The 24625-nt window shown below is 51.8% G+C and overlaps 1 protein-coding gene across 5 annotated transcripts in view; it reads left to right on the top strand.

Annotated features, from left to right (window-relative positions):
* The window catches only part of ABCD4 (ATP binding cassette subfamily D member 4), a 680822-nt gene that overhangs the window by 550877 nt on the left and 105320 nt on the right, over positions 1-24625 (top strand). For all 5 annotated transcript variants that reach the window (XM_078784391.1, XM_078784393.1, XM_078784392.1 and 2 more), the window contains exon 2: positions 17273-17391. In XM_078784391.1, coding sequence (XP_078640517.1) covers positions 17273-17391 — 119 coding nt within the window. The remainder of the gene's footprint in view (positions 1-17272; positions 17392-24625) is intronic.

Genomic DNA, 24625 nt, shown 5'->3' with positions numbered 1-24625 from the left:
AGTGAAGCAGGGTCGGTCCAGGACCAAATTGAGGGACGCGAGGAGAGCGAAGCAGTGAGGGCGGCAGGGTCGCAAAATAGCGTGGTCGCGCACGTGGGTGTAGCGGCACCAAATTTAGCCGCGGCCGTGGTCGCGGTAGCCGAACCCGAGATGCCAATGAATTGGAACCTGTTTATGAAACAGATGATGGCCTTTATGGTAAAAACAGACGATAATTTCAAAGGGATGGGAAACCAAATGGGGGTAATGAGGGACGAAGCGAGGGCTCGGAGTGAGCGATTGGGGGTAATGGGAAGCCAGATGGGGGTAATGAGGGACGAAGCGAGGGGTACTGGTGAGAAGGTAGACAAAAATTTTGAGGGGTTAGACAACGGGATAAAGGAGGTGAAAAATGGGTTAATGGGGGTAGAAAATAGAATGGCTGCCCAGGAGAATCAGATAGAGGGAGTGAAAAATGGGGTAGAGGGAGAGGAGATTAGAAGAGGTGTGAGTGAGGGGGTCGGAGGAGTGCGCGAGGAGGTGAGGCACTGTAAGGAGCACATGGAGAAGGAGGTGAGAAAGGGGACTGTAAAGTTACAAGGGGGCATAGAGGACCTGACGCAGGAGGTGGAGCAGCTGACGGTGGGACAGACGGAGTTAGTGGAGCAGGTTCAAAGGAACACTGCGGTATTAGGAGGGTTGAAAGCGACACAGAAAGAAGTGGAAGAGGGGGTGAGCGAAATTAAAAAGCGACGGAGAGAGGATAAGAAAGAGATAAAGGAGGAAGTAAAAGAATTGGTCCAAAGTCTGTGTTCGAATCGTGATGATGTGCTCATTAACCGGATGAGGGATTCGCAGGTGATGGAGGAGAAGCGAAAAGAAAGAGGACCCGGTGTAAGTGGTGACCAATATGGTCGTGCGTATGATGCGCCAGGTGATTTAATAAGCTTGGGGGTCGAGATAGACCCGGATGTTCGTGAGAGGCCGTTGGTGAAGTGTGCGACAGGTCTGGTGTGCGAAAATGGAGGTGTGCAAGAAAGTCCGACTCTGGGGTGTGTGAGGAAAAAGTGTGTACCAAGGAGTGAGTGTGCTGGCGAGAGTGAGTCGGTCGTAGCGTGTGTGCGAGGGAGCACATGGGAGCGCGGTGTGGTGAGTGTTGCAGAGGGTGTGACGGGAGAGTGTGCGCAAGAGTGTGCGCGAGAAAGGTGTGTGACGGACAGGTGCATGAGGAAAGAGTGCGCTGTCAGAAGTAAGGAAGAGTGTCCACCTGTGGTGAGTGTTACAGAGGGTGTAACGGGAGAGTGTGCGCGAGAAAGGTGTGTGACCGACAGGTGCATGAGGAAAGAGTGCGCTGTCAGAAGTAAGGAAGAGTGTCCACCTGTGGTGAGTGTTACAGAGGGTGTAACGGGAGAGTGTGCGCGAGAAAGGTGTGTGACCGACAGGTGCATGAGGAAAGAGTGCGCTGTCAGAAGTAAGGAAGAGTGTCCACCTGTGGTGAGTGTTACAGAGGGTGTAACGCAAGAGTGTGCGCGAGAAAGGTGTGTGACGGACAGGTGCACGAGGAAAGAGTGCGCTGTCAAGAGTAAGGGTGAGTGCGCTGTCAAGAATGGAGGTGAGAGTAGTGAGAGTGACAAGGAGCGTGAGTTAGTTGTGACAGGTGAGCGAGGATGTACACCTGGGATGGAAGGATGCACACCTGGAATGGTAGAGCGTGAGTGGGAATGCACGCTGGAGTTGGTGGTGAGGCACGTGGTTGGGTGTGCGAATGAGAGCACACCTGTGATTGTCACAGAGGAGGTGACCGAGGAGGGGGCGCGAAGAGGTGTTTTGGTGAGGTGTGCGAGCAACGAATGTGTGCCAAGGTGTTCGGTGGTCAGGTGTGTGACCAAGGCTGTGAGTGGAATGGGTGTACCTGGGTGTGTAAGGAAAGGTACGAGGAGCATGGAAACGGCTGGATGTGTGAGCAAGGAACGGGCTGCGGGATGTAAGCATGCAGGTGAAGCATCGACGTTAGACGGGATAGAGTTTAGAACGACTTATAGCCGAATCGGGCCCTCGGTGCGTGCTGGGCCTCGCTTTGAACGGCCGCGTCCGTGCTCCACTAGGCGGAGCTGGCAGCCCGATAGAAAGGGTCGTCATGGCGACCACTTTTTGGTGAGACGTGCCGGCAGGTCTAGATCGGGGCATTGGATGGTTCCACGCCGAGGTGGTGTGTGGGATCTCGGCCCGGGTAAGCCCCCGTCCCTGCACCGAGTGCCGGACGCATCCAGCCGCTGGCACAAAACAACCAGCATCCATTGCTTGGCTTTACGAAGCCGGGCTTTGGACAGGGATTGGCGCACCGAGAGGTATTAGTGAGTCGACTGGGTGATGAGGTTAGTGTTTTGGACCCAAAATTGGAGAAAAACAAAATTTGATGATTGGCAAGGGATTGGCAGTAGTGATTGGCAGATGATGGTTAGTGATTGGCAAATTTTTAATTTGTTGAAATTTGATGTGCAAAATTGGTAGTGAGAGACCCCCGATGTGGTGGGATGGCATCCCTGCCACCCTGCCCAAGTGGGGGGCAAAGGAGCAATAGCTTATGGGGTGTATGGCAGTGAAAACTAGCCCGGGTGGGTTAGGATATGGTGTGTAGGGATCTAGCGAGGATTGACATTAGGTGACGTTAAGATTAGTTAGTGACTGATACCTGTAGTGGGGACGCAGGTAGATTAGTATGGATGATAATGACGAGGGAGCGCAATAGTTTAAAGGGACGACTGGGAAGCGCAAGTTTCAGAAGGGAGTAGTTAGCTGAGATGATGCTGTGTGTGTGAGAATTGAACAGGTGTGATTGCACAGGTGTGCAACTGGACAGGTGTGTGGAGCAGTGTATGAGTAGTGAGTGTGGTGGATCAGCGCGGATGCGCTTGGGGAGAGAAGGGTGCAGGTGGCACCAGGTGTGAGAGCACAGGTGTGCAGGTACAGGTGTGTGGAGAGAGTTGGAGTAAGTGGTACGGAGTGGTGCGAAGGTGTGGATGGGGGAAGAGTGGAACCCTTTCACGAGCACCCGGGGCGGGTAGTGTAAGTGTTAGGTAGAGGGTGCAGGTAAATTGTGGTTGGATATTGGCATTTGTGGTGCGGTTGCAGAATGGTGTTGTGAATGGGTGCATTAGTGTTGTGGAAATGGCTGGGCGTGTAGCCTGTTAGTGTGTGTAGTTGGTTGGGCACTCCACCACTGTGAGGATGTCGGCCAGGTGAGGCCGCAGGTGGGCTCTGGGAGCCGGTAGTTGTGAGTGGGTGCCTGAGGATCCCGGGTGTGGATCGGGCAGCCCAGTGCCAGAGAGGGCACGGAGTGGGGAGAGAGCCAGAGGGCCTTCCCCAGGTAGTTAGGTTAGGGTAAGGAGCAGGTAAGCTCGGAGGCAACTGCAGTGGTGGAGGTGTGCAGGTGGGTAGACCCACTGGGAGAGGTACACGCCACAGCCCAGAAATTGTGCGAGGGCACCGGGAGATGAATCGGGGGAGTGAGACCCCAAATTGAAGAGCACCACAGTTTGGCCAATGGGAATTGGTTTTTTAGAACCCATAGTGTAAGAGGGCCAATGGTTTGGCCGGAGAAAGACCCCGGGTAGTGTAAAGTTGTTAAAGTCATTTAGGAAATAGTTAGGATTAATGAACCTGTCGCACCATACGCAGCCACTTACCTGTGGTGATGATGATGACTCCACACCTGTGTTTTCTTTGTTTTGTTGCAGGAGATGAATCGCTGTGTGGATTTGTGAGACGCATCACGACGTGGATGAGACATTGGGGTGATTCCATCTCTCCCTCCCTAGGAGGGACTGATGATGAATTGGTAATGGCAAATTTTGATGTTGAGTTGGAGATGGCAAATTTTGATGAGAGTTGAAAATGGCAAATTTGATTGGTTAGGAGGGAGAGAAGACGAATTGGGTATATGGGAGGAACGGGGAAGACAGTAGGGATGTTTGTTGATTTGTAAAGTAGATGTTTATGGGTAGTGTTGTGTTGTGTGGATACAGTAAGGGGTAAGGGAGGGGCCATGTAGGTTACCTGGTGGGGGGGGGGCGTACGATAGGAACGTACCTGTCTCACCTGGTTCCCATGTGCCCCCAGTGTGCATCACCTTACATTGCGTGCACTTTTGCGCCCTTACCACCTTACTCACTTGTTTCTTCTTTTGTCTCCCACCTCCGAGGATCTGGCTTTGGGGTAGAGAGAGAGGAAAGAGAGGTGCTGGCTGCGCAGTTGTGGGCCTGCACTTTCGCTGTTTGCTGCCGGGATCGATACACCATATGGACCGCAATGTTTGTGGCCACCCACAATGGACCGCAGTTCGTTTGCGGCCAAGCACCACCCGGGGATGGACCTATGGGTCAACGTGGCACCTATGCCATACAGGTGAACCACTTTTAGTTGACACCAAGTGCACCACAAGAAGAGCAAGAGACACCTGCAGGGTTAGGGGTTGTCGCATTTATTTTTATTCCAATGAACAATGGTGACTGCACGGATTGGTGGTGGGGTGGTGCTGTTGATGCTCGGGAAGGGTGCTCTGCACGTTATTAAAGGCCGTCGGCCACAGAGCACTCGTGGGTTGGTGTATCGATGTTGGCAAGCACTCTCTCTCTATGCATAACATCTGCATGTGTTCCTCCAAAAACAGGTCCTGGATCGTAGTGTAAATAGCAGCATAGTCTTGTAAATAATGCTCCCTACCGGCTGTATGTTTAGTTTGAGAATTCTTTCCGGATTCGGTTATCCTGTGGGTGTGTTTCTGTGAGGAGAAGGGTGCAACGTCGCAGGGGGACATATTTACTCATTTGTGAATATCTGTAAAACTGTCGCACTCAGGGTAGAGTTAATAGTAGAGGGAACTACATTGCGTGCCACACTAAAGTAGGTAAAAATTTATCGGGTCGGGACGCCCCGAGGGTAGAGAAGGGTGCAATGTTGCGAATATGGAATTTGGCCTCCATATCCGCTTGTAAATATTCCCCTATTTTCTCCAATACTCCCCAACTTTCCCCAGTCCCCCATTCCCTAGTCCCATTGCATGTAAATAACAATCAGTAGAGCCGACCTTCCCCTTATTCCCCCATTAAATGTCGTGCCCAGGTCCACCGCACCACACGTAGACAACTTTCGGACATCTTCCTAGTTATTCTTAATCTATGTCAGTTAAGGCCTCGTTTCCATTAATTATGACTCTTCGTTGCACCAGAATGTGATTATATGGCACCAGTAGTGAGTTTAGGACCTTCCCATACCTCCTCCCATCTTCTTCCCCAAACAACAACAACAACTACAGCTACAACAACAACAACAACAACTACAGCTACAACAACAACAACAACAACTACAACAACGGCGCGCGCGGGGAGTGTGCGTCCTCCCTCCGGCTCGGTTAGCCGCCATTATCCATGCGCCCCACGGGGTTACCACGAAGGGGCTGGCTGTCAGCTCCTCGTCAAGGGCGGAGCCTGGTAAACCCCCCCCGCACCCAATAAGAAGGGCGGACCGATTCCATCTGGGCGGAGCTAACGAGCCGAGGGCGTGTCACTCCCCGCCGGATATACGCAGCCGCTTGCCGGACGTGACGTCAGATGCGCCCCCAGCTTGAGACGACAAGACGCCACCTCGAGCGCTGAGAGACCTCCTGCATCTTTTGGGCCGCGCCATCCTGTCCCTGAGCACAAGGTGCACCTTGTGCTGGCCATCGAATACCCGCTTTCCTAGCCATCAATCCCCGTGTGAGTCAGTTTTTGTCCTGTTTCTCTGTGGTCTGTCGGGAATAATATAAGGTTGTGTCTAAGTGCCTGTCTTCCTATGATGTACCTCTTGTAGTTGTAATCTAACCTTCCGCCTTAATATAACCTCCTCCGGAGGTCTTGAGAACTGAACCCCTGGTGTCGTATTGTGTCATTATAACCCAGCCGGGTGTCTTCTCTTTCCTATTGAGCCAGCGTAGCGCGGCTTCGTCGACGTTCGAGTACAATCGGGTAATTTGTGCGGACACGGCGGCCATTCCGCTCGGCCCACCTTAACATCAAAGTCGTGTCTGTAACAATATATATATATATATATATATATATATATATATATATATATATATATACAGTGGAACCTTGACTTACGAGTTTAATTCGTTCTGTGACCGAGCTCGTAACTCAAATTGCTCGTATCTCAAATCAAATTTCCCCATTGAAATGCATTGAAATGCTATTAATCCGTTCCAGCCCGCCAAAAACCACACCAATTTTTTTTAAAATATACAGTATATATAAAAATATCTCGCGCTTTATATTTCACCTGTATGCAGCATACAAGTTGGCAGGATGGCCTGGACTGGAGGTACGCACACTTGACTCTAAAGTCTAAACTGTCCAGCCTGGGTTTGAATCCCGACCCAGCTATAACCTGTCATGTCGGTGTTTCACAGGCAGGGTGATTCATCAATGTGTGTACCGCTAAACTGGGCGCCCCGTTTGCGTCCCATTAGTTGTTGGATGTTAAGGATCTCACCGTGTTTTCCACAAAGAGAAGGCGAGCTATCGCAGGCACTCTGAACAAGTTGTGGCCTGGCATGGCATGAACATGAAAACATGAACATGAACATGAAATGTTCGACATGAACATGAAATTTTCCAAAATAACCAAAATGCGAAAACAAAAATGCAGCGCTATACGACAGAGATACTGTACGTGCACGGCAAGATAACCACGTGACCGGAACCCACCTGGCGGCGTAAACTCAAAATAACCGAAATGCGAAAACTAAAATGCAGCGCTATACGACAGAGATACTGTACGTGCACGGCAAGATAACCACGTGACCGGGTGGCGAAAGCTCGTAACTCGGATCTCGGCTCGCATCTCAAAGCAATAAACCGCCCGAGCGACGGCTCGTATCTCGAAAAACTCGTAAGTTGGGGCACTCGTAAGTCAAGGTTCCACTGTATATATTGTTGCGAATATGGAATTTGGCCTCCATATCCGCTTGTAAATATTCCCCTATTTTCTCCAATACTCCCCAACTTTCCCCAATCCCCCATTCCCTAGTCCCATTGCATGTAAATAACAATCAGTAGAGCCGACCTTCCCCTTATTCCCCCATTAAATGTCGTGCCCAGGTCCACCGCACCACACGTAGACAACTTTCGGACATCTTCCTAGTTATTCTTATTCTATGTCAGTTAAGGCCTCGTCTCCATTAATTATGACTCTTCGTTGCACCAGAATGTGATTATATGGCATCAGTAGTGAGTTTAGGACCTTTCCCATACCTCCTTCCATCTTCTTCCCCAACAATTACAACAACAACAGAGGAGATGGCGGCGGAGCGGGGGAGGATGCGTCCTCACACCGGCTCGATTAGCGCCATAGACCATGCGCTCCACGGGGTTACCACGAAGGGGCTCCTTGTCAGCTCCTCGTCAAGGGCGGAGCCTGGTAAACCCCCCCGCACGCACCCAATGAGAAGCAACGTGCCGATTCCACGAGGCGGAGCTAACGAGCCGAGGGCGTGTCACTCCCCGCCGGATATATCATATACGCGGCCCCGCGCCGGATGTGACGTGAGATGCGCACCCAGCTTGGAGAAGGAAAGCCACCTGCGAGCGCTGAGTCAGATGCGCCCCCAGCTTGAGCAGACAAGACGCCATCCGAGCGCTGCGACCTCCCCGCATCTCTGGACCGGACCGAGTCGATTCTGACCTTTGAGCCCAGGTGCACCTGGAGCCATCGCTACCCGCCTGTCCTTTGCATCAATCCCCGTGTGAGTCAGCCGTTGTCCTGTTTATCTGTCGTCTGTTGGGAATAATATAAGATTGTGTCTAAGTGCTTGTCTTTCTATGCTGTCCCTCTTGTAGTTGTAATCTAACCTTCCGCCTTAATATAACCTCCTCCGGAGGTCTTGAGAACTGAACCCCTGGTGTCGTATTGTGTTATTGTAATCCAGCCGGGTGTCTTCTTTTTCTTATTGAGCCAGCATCGCGCGACTTCGTCAACGTCGAGTATAGTCGGGTAATTTGTGCGGACACGACGGCCATTCCGCTCGGCCCACTTTAACATCAAAGTCGTGTCTGTAACAATTGGTGTCGAGGAGTGGAATTCGAACCCGGGACTAAATTTATTAGGCCCAAATTTTGGGAGGGAAAATCGATTCGGAGCGCGTACTGCGCTCGACGAAATTATAACGAAAAAAAAAATTGGATTTGTTTTACGAAACTCGAATTTTGCAAGTCGCGCTAAGGCGGATCAAGACGGCTGGGGTCCGGTGGGGGAGAGTGAAGCAGGGTCGGTCCAGGACCAAATTGAGGGACATGAGGAGAGCGAAACAGCGAGGGTAGCAGGCACGCAAAATGGCGCCTCGCAAGAGCGCGCGGTAGCCGAGCCCGCTGTATCAACGGGCTTTAACATGCAGCCGATTGACATACAGGCCCTCATTGCGCAGCTACAGGCAGCTGTACAGATGAGTATGGGGAGCCAAATTGAGCGGTTGGGGAACCGGATGGATGCTCAGGGTGAGCGATTGGAGGGCCAAATGGGGGTAATGGGAAACCAAATGGGGGTAATGAGGGACGAAGCGAGGGGTACCAGTGAGGGGTTAGACAAGAAATTTGGGAAGTTAGACAATAATTTTGAGGGGTTAGACAACGGGATAAAAGAAGTGAAAAATGGGTTAATGGGGGTAGAAAATAGAATGGCTGCCCAGGAGAATCAGATAGAGGGAGTGAAAAATGGGTTAGAGGGGTTAGAAAACAGTATGGAAGGCAAATTGAGGGACATGAGGGACCAAGCGGAAAGGGAAGTTAAACAAATGGAGCAGCAGATAGAGGGGGTCAGAATGGGGGTAGAAACCAAACTGGATGCTCACAGGGAGGAAATGGAGCAGATGAGGGTGGCATCTGGGCAGGAGATGCAAGTGATGGGAGAAGAGATCAGAAGAGGTGTGAGTGAGGAGGTCGGAGGAGTGCGCGAGGAGGTGAGGCACTGTAAGGAGCACATGGAGAAGGAGGTGAGAAAGGGGACTGTAAAGTTACAGGGGGGCATAGAGGTCCTGACGCAGGAGGTGGAACAGCTGACGGAGGGACAAAAAGAACTAACGGAGCAGGTTCAAAGGAACACTGCGGTATTAGGAGGTTTAAAGGCGACACAAAAAGAAACTAGAATCCGGGCACTCGGTAGAGCGCATACCTTCGCCGCAGCTACTGTTCTGTACTTGGCATGGGAGTGTATGCGATGTGAAACTTTATGTGAAATGCGATCGATTTTTAAAAATCAGAATTTGAGCAAATCTGTTTCATTCGTCTGTTAATATGCCTCCCCGATTGACAAATCTGCAATTTGAATTTCATTTGAGGTTGAAATGATTGCGGGAGATCGCGTTATAGTGATGACGTCTTGGATGGACATCCTCTTCTTCAGTCGCTCATAACTTTGAGTGAAATACGATCGAGTTAAAAATAGTCAGAATTTGAGCAAATCTGTTTCATTCGTTTGTTAATATGCCTCATCTCTTGACAAATCTGCAATTATAATTTTTTTTGAGGTTGAAATGATCGCGGGAGATTGCGTTATAGTGATGACGTCCTGGATGGACATCTTCTTCTTCAGTCGCGCATAACTTTGAGTGAAATACGATCGAGTTAAAAATAGTCAGAATTTGAGCAAATCTGTTTCATTCGTTTGTTAATATGCCTCATCTATTGTCAAATCTGCAATTATAATTTTTTTTGAGGTTGAAATGATCGCGGGAGATCGCGTTATAGTGATGACGTCCTGGATGGACATCTTCTTCTTCAGTCGCTCATAACTTTGAGTGAAATACGATCGAGTTAAAAATAGTCAGAATTTGAGCAAATCTGTTTCCCAAAATCTAATCAAATGTGTCCCGTATAATAACCAATCATCCCACCAAATTTCATGCAATTCGGTTGAATACTTTTTGAGTTATGCGATTAACATACACACACACAGACATACAAATAAATACACAGCGATCAAAACATAACCTTCCGCTTTTGCGAAGGTAATTAAAAACGACTTGATAGCGACACAGAGGCAATGTCAGATGGTACGTGAGGGACTGACAACGAGGTTGGACGAGGTGATAGAGGTAATGGAGACGAAGGACCGGCAGGTGAGGACGCACATGGAAACGGTCAAGGTAGCCTTGGAGGACGAGCTTGAGGAGACGTACCGGGGAATAAAAGAGGTGAGGCACAAATTAGAAGAAGTGGAAGAAGGGGTGAGCGAAATTAAGAAGCGACGGAGAGGGGATAACAAAGAGATAAAAGAGGAGATAAAAGAATTGGTCCAAAGTCTGTGTTTGGATCGTGATGTGCTCGTTAACCGGATGAGGGATTCGCAGGTGATGGAGGAGAAGCGAAGAGGAAGAGGACCCGGTGTAAGTGGTGACCAATATGGTCGTGCGTATGATGCGCCAGGGGATTTAAGAAGCTTGGGGGTCGAGATAGACCCGGGTGTTCGTGAAAGGCCGTTGGTGAGGTGTGTGACAGGTCTGGTGTGCGAAAGAGGAGGTGTGCGAGAAAGTCCGACTCTGGGGTGTGTGAGGAAAAAGTGCGTGCCAAGGAGTGAGTGTGCTGGCGAGAGTGAGTCGGTCGTAGCGCGTGTGCGAGGGAGCACATGGAAGCGTGGTGTGGTGAGTGTTACAGAGGGTGTGACGGGAGAGTGTGCGCAGGAGTGTGCGCGAGAAAGGTGTGTGACGGACAGGTGCATGAGGAAAGAGTGCGCTGTCAGAAGTAAGGAAGAGTGTCCACCTGTGGTGAGTGTTACAGAGGGTGTGACGGGAGAGTGTGCGCAGGAGTGTGCGCGAGAAAGGTGTGTGACGGACAGGTGCATGAGGAAAGAGTGCGCTGTCAGAAGTAAGGAAGAGTGTCCACCTGTGGTGAGTGTTACAGAGGGTGTAACGGGAGAGTGTGCGCAAGAAAGGTGTGTGACGGACAGGTGCATGGGGAAAGAGTGTGCTGTCAAGAGTAAGGGTGAGTGCGTTGTCACGAGTGGAGGTGAGAGTAGTGAGAGTGACAAGGAGAGTGAGCTGGTTGTGACAGGTGAGCGAGGATGTACACCTGGGATGGAAGGATGTACACCTGGAATGGTAGAGCGTGAGTGGGAATGCACGCTGGAGTTGGTGGTGAGGCACGTGGTTGGGTGTGCGAATGAGAGCACACCTATGATTGTCACAGAGGAGGTGACTGAGGAGGGGGCGCGAAGAGGTGTTTTGGTGAGGTGTGCGACCAACGAATGTGTGCCAAAGTGTTCGGTGGTCAGGTGTGTGACCAAGGCTGTGAGTGGAATGAGGGTACCTGGGTGTGTAAGGAAGGGTACGAGGAGCATGGGCACAGCTGGATGTGTGAGCAAGGAACGGGCTGCGGGGTGTAAGCATGCAGGTGAAGCATCGACATTAAACGGGTTAGAGGTTAGGTCGACTTTTAGCCGAATCGGGCCCTCGGTGCGTGCTGGGCCTCGCTTTGAACGGCCGCGTCCTTGCTCCACTAGGCGGAGCGGGCGGCCCGATAGAAAGGGTCGTCATGGCGACCACTTTTTGTTGAGGCATTCCGGCAGGTCGAGATCGGGACATTGGATGGCTCCACGCCGAGGTGATGCGTGGGATCTCGGCCAGGGTAAGCCCCCGTCCCTGCACCGAGTGCCGGACGCATCCAGCCGCTGGCACAAAACAACCAGCATCCATTGCTTGGCTTTACGAAGCCGGGCTTTGGACAGGAATTGGCGCACCGAGAGGCAGTAGTGAGTAGACTGGGTGATGAGGTTAGTGTTTTGGACCCAAAATTGGAGAAAAACAAAATTTGATGATTGGCAAAGGATTGGCAGAGTGATGATTGGTAATGGTACAGTGATTGGCAGATGATTGGCAAATTTTTGATTTGTTGAAATTTGATGTGCAAAATTGGTAGTGAGAGACCCCCGATGTGGTGGGATGGCATCCCTGCCACCCTTCCCATGTGGGGGCAAAGGAGCAATAGTTTATGGGGTGTATGGCAGTGAAAACTAGCCCGGGTGGGTTAGGATATTGTGTGTAGGGATCTAGAGAAGATGACCTTAGGTAACGTTAAGTTTAGTTAGTGACTGATACCTGTAGTGGGGACGCAGGTAGACTAGTGTGGATGATAATGACGTGGGAGCGCAATAGTTTAAAGGGACGACTGGGAAGCGCAAGTTTCAGGAGGGAGTAGTTAGCTGAGATGATGCCGTGTGTGTGTGAGGATGGAACAGGTGTGATTGCACAGGTGTGCAACTGGACAGGTGTGATTGCACAGGTGTGCAACTGGACAGGTGTGTGGAGCAGTGTATGAGTAGTGAGTGTGTGGATCAGCGCGAATGCGCTTGGGGAGAGAAGGGTGCCGGTGGCACCAGGTGTGAGAGCACAGGTGTGCAGGTACAGGTGTGTGGAGAGAGTCGGAGTAAGTGGTACGGAGTGGTGTGCATGGTGCGAAGGTGTGGATGGGGGAAGAGTGGACCCCTTTCACGAGTACCCGGGGCGGGTAGTGTAAGTGTTAGGTAGAGGGTGCAGGTAAATTGTGGTTGGATATTGGCATTTGTGGTGCGGTGGCAGAATGGTGTTGTGGATGGGTGCATTAGTGTTGTGGAAATGGCTGGGCGTGTCGCCTGTTAGTGTGTGTAGTTGGTTGGGCACTCCACCACTGTGAGGATGTCGGCCAGGTGAGGCCGCAGGTGGGCTCTGGGAGCCGGTAGTTGTGAGTGGGTGCCTGAGGATCCCGGGTGTGGATCGGGTAGCCCAGTGCCAGAGAGGGCACCGAGTGGGGAGAGAGCCAGAGGGCCTTCCCCAGGTAGTTAGGTTAGGGTGAGGAGCAGGTAAGCTCGGAGGCAACTGCAGTGGTGGAGGTGTGCAGGTGGGTAGACCCACTGGGAGAGGTACACGCCACAGCCCAGAAATTGTGCGAGGGCACCGGGAGATGAATCGGGGGAGTGAGACCCCAAATTGAAGAGCACCACAGTCTGGCCAATGGGAATTGGTTTTTAGAACCCATAGTGTAAGAGGGCCAATGGTTTGGCCGGAGAAAGACCCCGGGTAGTGTAAAGTTGTTAAAGTCACTTAGGAAATAGTTAGGATTGATGAACCTGTCGCACCATACGCAGCCACTTACCTGTGGTGATGATGATGACTCCACACCTGTGTTTTCTTTGTTTTGTTGCAGGAGATGAATCGCTGTGTGGATTTGTGAGACGCATCACGACGTGGATGAGACATTGGGGTGATTCCATCTCTCCCTCCCTAGGAGGGACTGATGATGAATTGGTGATGGCAAATTTTGATGTTGAGTTGGAGATGGCAAATTTTGATGAGAGTTGAAAATGGCAAATTTGATTGGTTAGGAGGGAGAGAAGACGAATTTGGTATATGGGAGGAACGGGGAAGACAGTAGGGATGTTTGTTGATTTGTAAAGTAGATGTTTATGGGTAGTGTTGTGTTGTGTGGATACAGTAAGGGGTAAGGGAGGGGCCATGTAGGTTACCTGGTGGGGGGGGGGGGCGTACGATAGGAACGTACCTGTCTCACCTGGTTCCCATGTGCCCCCAGTGTGCATCACCTTACATTGCGTGCACTTTTGCGCCCTTACCACCTTACTCACTTGTCTGCTTCTTTTGTCTCCCACCTCCGAGGATCTGGCTTTGGGGTAGAGAGAGAGGAGAGAGAGGTGCTGGCTGCGCAGTTGTGGGCCTGCACTTTCGCTGTTCGCTGCCTGGATCGGTACACCATATGGACCGCAATGGTTGTGGCCACCCACAATGGACCGCAGTTCGTTTGCGGCCAAGCACCACCCGGGGATGGACCTATGGATCAACGTGGCACCTATGCCATACAGGTGAACCACTAATAGTTAACACCACCAAGTGCACCACAAGAAGAGCAAGAGACACCTGCAGGGTTAGGGGTTGTCGAATTTATTTTTATTCCAATGAACAATGGTGACTGCACCGATTGGTGGTGGGGTGGTGCTTTTGATGCTCGGGAAAGGGTGCTCTGCACGTTATTAAAGGCCGTCGGCCACAGAGCACTCGTGGGTTGGTGTATCGATGCTGGCAAGCGCGCTCTCTCTATGCGTAACATCTGCATGTGTTCCTCCAAAAACAGGTCCTGGATCGTAGTGTAGATATCAGCGTAATCTTGTAAATAATGCTCCCTACCGGCTGTATGTTTAGTTTGAGGATTCTTTCCGGATTCGGTTATCCTGTGGGTGTGTTTCTGTGAGGAGAAGGGTGCAACGTCGCAGGGGGACATATTTACTCATTTGTGAATATCTGTAAAACTGTCGCACTCAGGGTAGAGTTAATGGTAGAGGGAACTACATTGCGTGCCACACTAAAGTAGGTAAAAATTTATCGGGTCGGGACGCCCCGAGGGTAGAGAAGGGTGCAATGTTGCGAATATGGAATTTGGCCTCCATATCCGCTTGTAAATATTCCCCTATTTTCTCCAATACTCCCCAACTTTCCCCAATCCCCCATTCCCTAGTCCCATTGCATGTAAATATCAATCAGTAGAGCCGACCTTCCCCTTATTCCCCCATTAAATGTCGTGCCCAGGTCCACCGCACCACACGTAGACAACTTTCGGACATCTTCCTAGTTATTCTTATTCTATGTCAGTTAAGGCCTCGTCTCCATTAATTATGACTCTTCGTTGCACCAGAATGTGATTATATGGCATCAGTAGTGAGTTTAGGACCTTTCCCATACCTCCTTCCATCTTCTTCCCCAACAATTACAACAACAACAGAGGAGATGGCGGCGGAGCGGGGGAGGATGCGTCCTCACACCGGCTCGATTAGCGCCATAGACCATGCGCTCCACGGGGTTACCACGAAGGGGCTCCTTGTCAGCTCCTCGTCAAGGGCGGAGCCTGGTAAACCCCCCCGCACGCACCCAATGAGAAGCAACGTGCCGATTCCACGAGGCGGAGCTAACGAGCCGAGGGCGTGTCACTCCCCGCCGGATATACGCGGCCCCGCGCCGGATGTGACGTGAGATGCGCACCCAGCTTGGAGAAGGAAAGCCACCTGCGAGCGCTGAGTCAGATGCGCCCCCAGCTTGAGCAGACAAGACGCCATCCGAGCGCTGCGACCTCCCCGCATCTCTGGACCGGACCGAGTCGATTCTGACCTTTGAGCCCAGGTGCACCTGGAGCCATCGCTACCCGCCTGTCCTTTGCATCAATCCCCGTGTGAGTCAGCCGTTGTCCTGTTTATCTGTCGTCTGTTGGGAATAATATAAGATTGTGTCTAAGTGCTTGTCTTTCTATGCTGTCCCTCTTGTAGTTGTAATCTAACCTTCCGCCTTAATATAACCTCCTCCGGAGGTCTTGAGAACTGAACCCCTGGTGTCGTATTGTGTTATTGTAATCCAGCCGGGTGTCTTCTTTTTCTTATTGAGCCAGCATCGCGCGACTTCGTCAACGTCGAGTATAGTCGGGTAATTTGTGCGGACACGACGGCCATTCCGCTCGGCCCACTTTAACATCAAAGTCGTGTCTGTAACAATATATATATATATATATATATATATATATATATATATATATATATATATATATATATATATATATATATATATATATATATGTATGTGTATATATATATATATATATATATATATATATATGTATGTATGTATGTGTGTGTGTGTGTGTGTGTGTGTGGTGTGTGTGTGTGTGTGTGTGTGTGTGTGTGTGTGTTTTTCTGCTCAACAACTCCACTAAACTGCGAACTCATGAGCGCCTCTCCCTTCTCATAACTCAACTTCAACACCGTGCATCCCTTTCTCATCTCAACTCTCGTGCCGACAAATCCTGTTCAAGGGCTTTGTGCGCTGGCTTATTTAGCCTTGCCCAGCGAACCCTCTCGAACTTACTAGACGTTTCTTGCCACGCCCTATCAAGCCATGCCCACCGAGCTCTGGTTGGCTATTGCCCCTACCGTCACCGCCTTCTGACGCGCTGCTTGACGCGGCCACACCTCGTCCTCACGCTCCTCCCTCTTTCCAGGCCTACCTCGTGTCATTGGGCGAGTTTCCAGCGAAACCAAGGGCAGCGAATGCTGCTGGCGGCCAAAGCGTAACAAACTGCTTCGGGTAGCCCAAAGCGTAACAAACTTGAGGGATGCCAAATGGAGCGCGGGATCGAGTTCGCCCATAGATAGAAATTGGAGGGTGGCCGCAAAATGAATGGACCTAAGCTTATTATTTCTTTACACAACGCAGATGTTACTAGTGAAATGGCCTACTCTTACACATACTATGACATAACTAATTCTAATGGGCCTACGTGTTGCTTGTGGACTAACTATGGGGGGAAAAACCTTTAACCTTTAATGATGTTATATGTACAATTCTCAAAACCTCAACAATATATATATGTATATATATATATATATATATATATATATATATATATATATATATATATATATATATATATATGTATATATGTATATATGTATATGTATATATATATATATATATATATATATATATATATATATATATATATATATATATATATATATATATATATATATATATATATATATATATATATGTATATATATATATATATATGTATATATATATGTATATATATATATATATATGTATATATATATATATATATATATATATATATATATGTATATATATATATATGTATATATATATATATGTATATATATATATATGTATATATATATATATATGTATATATATATATGTATATATATATATATGTATATATATATATATGTATATATATATATATGTATATATATGTATATATATATATATATGTAGCATTTTTAGGCCTAGGGTCCGTAATCGAAATTTGTATCTGTGTCAAAGCCAGTGACGAATTGCAAATCAATAATGGGAGGATATGCTGTGATGACTCCAGTTTTGAGGAAAGAATGTTAAGTCGGACTGTTCTCTGAAGTACTTATTGTACAATTCTGGTGATAAAACTGATAGTTGTTGTCAATACCTATTCGTTAAAACAAAAGTTGGCTATTCTGCTTCCATCCTTGGACATAAAATTTGTCATAATGCCTTTGTCAGAGATGTCTTTAGAAAGAAACCATTATCAATAGAATTTGCCAAAGTATAAAGGCCTAAAAATCATATAATATGTATGTACACGAAAATCACCATTTCCATACACGAGAAATTGTATTTCCATACAATACACGAGAAACGTGTTTATTGACGACATTTTATACATTGTGTTTTCTTTTGCAGTGCAAAGCTCGACATCGTATGTTTCAGGAGGTTTTGGAGAATTTGTGGGATTATATTACCGACATCTCCATTAACGAACCTTTCGATGTTTTTTACGTTACTTCTGCTTGCTCTATTTGGTAAGAGACATGTTCATATGAATCACTGCTGTTTGTGTGAATGTGTTGGAGAAGTCATGAATAAGAATGTCAACGCTACTTGCAGTTAATATTATATTGTAGCGGTTACCGGAAGCATTACACAATTACCTTGCACCGGCGGATGACGCAACCGGTGAGCGGTCACTTGTCCGGACTCGCCCGGGCGTGTCCAGACTTGCCTTTCCCGGGCGAACACTTGGCTTACCTATTTGCATACCACGCCCCGCCTGAGAGGCGTGGCTTTTGTGTGTTGAACTTTACTTATAAATTGCCGCCCGTTCGATGGGCTGATTCAGTGCTTTTGAGTTCTTTCGAGTTGAGCTTAAATAAATAGCTCAGTGAAACTTCGTTCCTGGTGTCGTCCATTTTGTCCGGCTTTATCGTGCGAGCATAGCTCCCACAATTGGTGACCCCATTTCAAGAACATGGCGACGGAGTCATCTGTAGCTTTGAAGATCCCGGGCTTTTGGGAATCGCACGTGGCCGTCTGGTTCGCCAAAGCGGATTCTCAATTCGCCCTGTGGAACATTACAGAGGACACGACGCACTACCACCATGTGGTCTCCGCGCTCAACGCCTCCACCGCTGCCCGGGTCCTGAGCTTCCTACAGAACCTGCCGAACGCCGTCAAATACAGCGCGCTCAAAGGCCTACTCCTCGGTGCGTTTGGACTCACGGAGACCGAACGCGCGCGACAACTACTCGACCTCCCAGAGCTGGGCGAGGCCCGTCCATCCGAACGCATGGACCACATGATTGCTCTTCTCGGTGACCACAGCCCGGACTTCCTCTTCCGCGAGCTGTTCCTCCGGCGGCTACCCGGGCAGGTACGGTTAGCTTTGGCTAACTCGCCCATCACGGACACTCGCGCCCTGGCCAAGGAGGCCCATAAATTTTTCTCGGCCAGGCGACACCGGCGCTCAGCTGAGCGTGATACCCGCCTCGGTGCAGGACAAACAGGCCGCGCTGTGCGGCCCCGCCTTGGTCGCCGCAAACGGCTCCTTCATCCGCACCTTCGGTTCGCGCAGCGTCGCATTCTGCTTCGGGGGCCAGCGCTTCAGGTGGGACTTCATCACGGCGAACGTGCCCATGGTCTTGCTGGGTGCAGATTTTATTTGCACGCATGGGCTTTTGGTCGACGTCAAACGGCGTCGGCTCATCAAAGCGGAGACCTTCAGCTCGCTCGCTTGCTCATTGAGCGGCTCTGCTCCGACCAAGCTAGCCTGCGTGCTCCCGGCCGTGGATGATTTCACCCGCCTGCTCGCCGAGTTTCCCGCCCTCACGCAGCCGATGTTTTCGGCCGTCGCCGTCAAGCACGGCGTCGAACACCACATCCCGACCATAGGTCCACCGGTCTACGCCAGGGCTCGCCACCTCGACCCGGCCAAACTCGCCGTGGCAAAGGCGGAATTCGACGCGCTGGAGCGATTGGGCATTGTGCGGTGCTCGAATAGCACGTGGGCCTCGCCCCTGCCTATCGTGCCCAAACTGGGTGGTGGATGGCGACCATGCGGCGATTACCGCCACCTCAACGATGCCACCACCCCCAACCGGTACCCGATACCACACATACAGGACTTTTCCATCCGTTTGGCGGGGCGGGTGATCTTTTCCAAGGTCGACCTCATTCGGGGCTACCACCAGGTACCTGTCCGGCCGGCCGACGTGCCGAAGACGGCGGTAATTACACCTTTTGGCCTCTTCGAGTTCCTTCGCATGCCGTTCGGCCTTAAGAACGTGGCCCAGGCCTTCCAGCGGCTGATGCACAGCGTGCTGCGTGACCTCACCTTCCTTTTCGTCTACTTGGATGACATTCTCGTCGCCAGCACTTCCTGGGCGGAGCACCTCATCCACCTGCGCACGCTTTTTGAGCGCCTCGGCCAGCACGGCCTCATCATCAACCCGGCGAAATGCCAGTTTGGCGTAAAGGCCGTCGACTTCCTGGGGCACCGCATCACGAACCGCGTTGCCGTCCCGCTGCCTACCAAGGTGGAGGCAGTCACAAGTTTCCCACGCCCCCGCTCCATCAAGGCCCTACAGGAATTTTTGGGGATGGTAAATTTCTACCACTGGTTCGTGCCTCGCGCCGCCCAACTCATGCGCCCCCTGTACGAAGCCCTCCGGAGCAAGCCGGCCAAGCACGACGTTGCCTGGACCACAGAGATGGACGCGGCGTTCACGGGGTCTAAGCTGGCCCTCACCAACGTGACCATGCTGGCGCACCCGGCACTCGACGCACCCGGCGCTCGACGCACCCATCGCCCTCACAACGGACGCTTCCGACTACGCGGTGGGTGCCGTGCATGAACAGTGGGTGAACGGGGCTTGGCAACCGCTGGCCTTCTTCAGCCGGCAGCTCCGCCCTAACGAGCGCAAGTATAGCGCTTTCGACCGCGAGCTCCTCAGCCTTTACCTGGCTGTTCGCCACTTCCGCCATCTTTTGGAGGGCCGCCCGTTCACGGCGTTTGTGGACCACAAACCCCTGGTCTTCGCCATGGCCAAGGTTACGGAGCCGTCGTCGGCCCGCCAGCAGCGCCACCTCTCCGCCGTGTCTGAATTTATGACGGACATCCGGCACGTCGCGGGCAAGGACAACGCTGTGGCCGATTGCCTCTCCCGGTCCAGCACGAACGCCATCCACCTGGGTGTGGACTTCGCCCGCATGGCGGCCGACCAGACCACCGACCCCACGGTGCAAGCCCTCCGGACAGCCGACACAGGCCTGTGGTTGGCCGACGTCCCCTTTGAGGACACAGGTACAGTTCTCCTGTGCAACGTTTCCCTGGGCCAACCTCGCCCCATCGTGCCCACCGGATGGCAGCGGCACATTTTTGACGCCCTCCACGGCCTTTCCCACCCGGGCCGGAAGGCGTCGCAGAAGCTCATGGCAGCAAAGTTCGTCTGGCATGGGCTCCGTAAGGACGTCCGCGACTGGGCCAATGCCTGTGTCGCCTGCCAATGCGCGAAGGTCCACCGGCACACCCAGGCCCCGTTGGCACCATTCGACGTGCCTGTGCGGCGCTTCGACCACGTCAATGTGGACCTGGTGGGACCGCTTCCCTCCTCGCGGGGCTTCTCCCACCTCCTCACGATGGTGGACAGGACCACCAGATGGCCGGAGGCCGTCCTGCTGGCATCAACGACATCCGCCGACGTGGCGCAGGCCTTCATTGGCACCTGGATTGCCCGTTTCGGTGCACCCTCGGACATCTCCTCCGACAGAGGCCCGCAATTCGCCTCCGAGCTTTGGGGCGCGGTCACCCAGGCCTTGGGGGTCAAGCTACACCGCACCACGGCCGACCACCCCCAAGCCAACGGCTTGTGCGAGCGGTTCCACCGCTCGATGAAGGCCGCTCTCAGGGCCAGCCTCCAGGACGACGGTTGGGCCGCCAGGCTCCCGTGGGTCCTATTGGGCCTCCGAACGGCCCCTAAAGAGGACCTCCAGACTTCCACCGCCGAGCTGGTCTACGGCCAGCCACTGCGCGTGCCGGGCGAATTCATCCCTGACGCCACCGGCCCCTGGTCCACGGCTCACCAACGCTGAGGCCGCCAGGAGATTTGCCCCCGTGCCCACGTCCCACCACGGCTGCCCCCAACCCCACGTCCCCCCAGCACTTCGCACTGCGGAGTACGTTTTTATCCGGCACGACGCACACCGGGGACCGCTCCGGCCGCCGTACGATGGACCTTTCCGGGTCCTGAAGAGGGACGACAAGTCGTTCATCATCGACATCTGCGGCAAGCCGGACCGCATCTCCATGGACCGCCTCAAGCCGGCCCATTTGGACCTCGACCAACCTCCACGGTTGGCCCTTCCTCCACGACGGGGCCGTCCCCCGTCAACCAAGCCCCCCGCCCAACCATCCACCGCCACGCCACCTACCACCCCCACACGAATCGCCAAGGGTCGTTTCGGCCGGGTCATCAAGACCCCCCTCAAACTGACTCTCCCGGTCACTTGTCCGGACTCGCCCGGGCGTGTCCAGACTTGCCTTTCCCGGGCGAACACTTGGCTTACCTATTTGCATACCACGCCCCGCCTGAGAGGCGTGGCTTTTGTGTGTTGAACTTTACTTATAAATTGCCGCCCGTTCGATGGGCTGATTCAGTGCTTTTGAGTTCTTTCGAGTTGAGCTAAAATAAATAGCTCAGTGAAACTTTGTTCCTGGTGTCGTCCATTTTGTCCGGCTTTATCGTGCGAGCATAGCTCCCACAATATTATGGTTTAATATATTCACATTTATGAATCAAACTATACAGTATTTGTTTCCTGTCACGCATTTCTCTCTCATCAAATATTGGCATTGCACCATATACTGTGTAAAACCTGACAGAATTTATCAACTTTATCATTAAGGTGCATCTATTTATTACTTGTGCAAAAATGTCAGAATTTCAAATTCTTCCCTGCCTTTTATCCTATTTCCGGGCTATTTTTTTGGACAAATTATTATGGCATTTTATGTCATCTCGACCAATCGAATTTGCCGCTCGCTCTGTCAGGCAAAATGGCAACTCGTAGGAAATATAGATAGTATTCGGAAAAGCAAAGCAAAAGTTTAAAAGACCTATCCCATGTCCTTTTACTACAAAAGTTACAGAAGCTAAAAATCTGAATCCTTAGCACTGATGCTTCCACCCTCTTCTTATGAACTAGGCTACCATAAATCACAGAAAAACACTCTTGAAGCACAATGGTAATTTCCCGTACTGGATCCTATAATTTTACAATCTCAATTTATGAACTATTTCTCTTGACGTTTTGCTTATAAAGTGTATTTTTACGGCGTAGCCCATAGGGCAAAGCTGTCTAGAACAGTATTTGTCCCTCCGTATGTATGTATGTCCCATTGTCCCCTCAAACGTACACCAATCAGAGCTGAGGATCTGGTCACATGACATGGTGATGTGATTACGCCTGGTGTCATTGCGGCGGTATGGCTGCTGACTCTGCACACCGCCATTTTAATTCCAATTTCGTTCATGCCGAACATATCGTCGAACCTGTCATATTTCACAATCGCCATGCTCTACCTCTATGTTTTTCATTCAGTGTGAAACACAAACAAACCGATTGTTAAAATGACCATCAAATATCGAAAGCATCGGCGTTACGGCTCTTCCAACAATACGGTACGTATAGGCCTTAGGCTTCATGCCTAACCTTCGGACCACTTCGTACAAATTAAGCCCAGGTTTCTTAATACAGTAGTGTATCGTTTCAGTAGTATCGTTTTCGTAACAATAATAATACAGTAAATATAGCCAAAACACTTTAATCCCAATGTCGTGAATGGAAAGTTAATGGATTGAAGCGGTGTATGGTTCATGAATAAATGATAAGCGGTGTAACCGTGGAAGTAAGGAATTCGCCTCGGTTTTTTTAATGGTAATATCATTTCCGTGATAATGATACCGTTGTGGCGGGCACAAGGGACAATAATTCCGCGCACCAGTGGGTGGCGCGAGCGTCCAGGCGGCGAACGAAAGCGCATGCCCCGCCTTTCGACCGATCGGCCACACCCGGGGACAAGGCCTCGGGACATATATGGGGGCTCTAACCTCGAGCCCGCCCAGTGCTGAAGTGCGAGCTCTTAATAAAGACTCTTTGTTTGTACCAACGCGTTGTGGCCTACCTCTCTGGCAATCGAGTCGTGTGTGCACAGCACCATACTGGTGACCCCGATTGGTTCAGCCGTTGCTGACCCCCGAACGCGCCATGGCTACCAACGCCGTCAAACTCCCAGAGTTTTGGGAAGCGCAAGCCAACGTTTGGTTTGTACAGGCCGAAGCTCAATTTCAGCTCCGAGACATCACGGCGGACGAGACCCGGTACTACCACGTGGTCGCCGCCCTCGGGCCCGGCACTGCCGCCCGAGTCGTGTCCATCCTTCGGCGCCCGCCGGGCGACAACAAGTACGAGGCGCTCAAACGTCTCCTCCTCGCCACGTTCGGGCTCACGGAGATCGAACGGACCGACCACCTCCTGGACCTTCCCGCCCTCGGCGACACGACCATCCGTCCGGATGGATTTCATGCTGTCGCTGCTTGGAGACCAGCGCCCAGATTTCTTGTTCCGCGCACGTTTTCTCCGCCAGCTACCTGCACAGGTGCGCCTCGCGCTGGCCGGTTCCAAAATAACGGACCCCCACGCCCTGGCTGGAGAGGCCGGCAAGTATTTTGTGGCCTGCGACACGCGGTCGGTGTACGGTGCTGCCGTAGTGGCTCCCGGTGCGGAGGCTCCAGCGCCCCCTGCTTCCCTCGTGGCCGCTGCTACGCCCCGCCCACTACCGCCACCGCCACCACCACCGCCGCCGACACGGCCGCCGTGGGGGCCACCGCCGCAAACCTGGTGCTACTACCATGCCAGGTTCGGCCGCAAGGCTAAAACGTGCCGCCCGCCATGTTATTTTGACAGGTCAGGAAACGACCGGCGCTCACTTGCGGCCATGAGCGTCAGCCATTCCGGCAGCCTCCTGTTCATCACGGACACCTTGTCCGGGCGCCGTTTCCTTTGCGACACAGGAGCGCAGATAAGCGTCCTCCCCGCCTCCACGTCCGACAAGCAAGCCGCGGGCCGGGGCCCCACTTTGCTTGCCGCCAACGGTACACCCATCCGCACATTCGGGAAGCGCTGCCTCTCACTGCGGTTCGGAGGGCAGCGCTTTCAATGGTCGTTCGTGACCGCCAGCGTGCCAATGGCCCTGCTGGGCGCGGACTTCCTTTGTGCGCATGGGCTGTTGGTCGACGTGAAGCGCAGACGTCTCGTCCAGTCCGAAACCTTCAGCTCGCTCGCTTGTTTGCTGAGCGGCTCACTGAGTGGCTCACCTAGCGGCTTGCCAAGCGGCTTGCTGGAAGATTCCGTCCCGGCGAGTTTAGTTTGCACGCTTCCGGCAGCGGACGACTTTACCTGCCTCCTAGCCAGTTTCCCGGCCCTCACGCGGCCCACCTTCTCAGCGGTGGCTGTTAAACACGGGGTGGAGCACCATATACCCACGGTCGGGCCGCCGGTCTACGCCCGGGCACGCCGACTCGAACCCACGAAGCTCGCCGTGGCGAAAGCGGAGTTCGCCAGGCTGGAGCGGTTGGGGATCGTACGATGCTCCAACAGCGCTTGGGCTTCTCCTCTGCACATTGTGCCAAAGCCCGGCGGGGGATGGCGGCCGTGCGGGGACTACCGCCGGCTCAATGATGCCACCACCCCCGACCGCTA

The sequence above is a fragment of the Myxine glutinosa genome, chromosome 9, assembly GCF_964187855.1.
Source record: "Myxine glutinosa chromosome 9, kmMyxGlut1.1, whole genome shotgun sequence".
Lineage (NCBI taxonomy): Eukaryota > Metazoa > Chordata > Myxini > Myxiniformes > Myxinidae > Myxine > Myxine glutinosa.
This window is presented reverse-complemented; position numbering and strand designations above follow the sequence as displayed.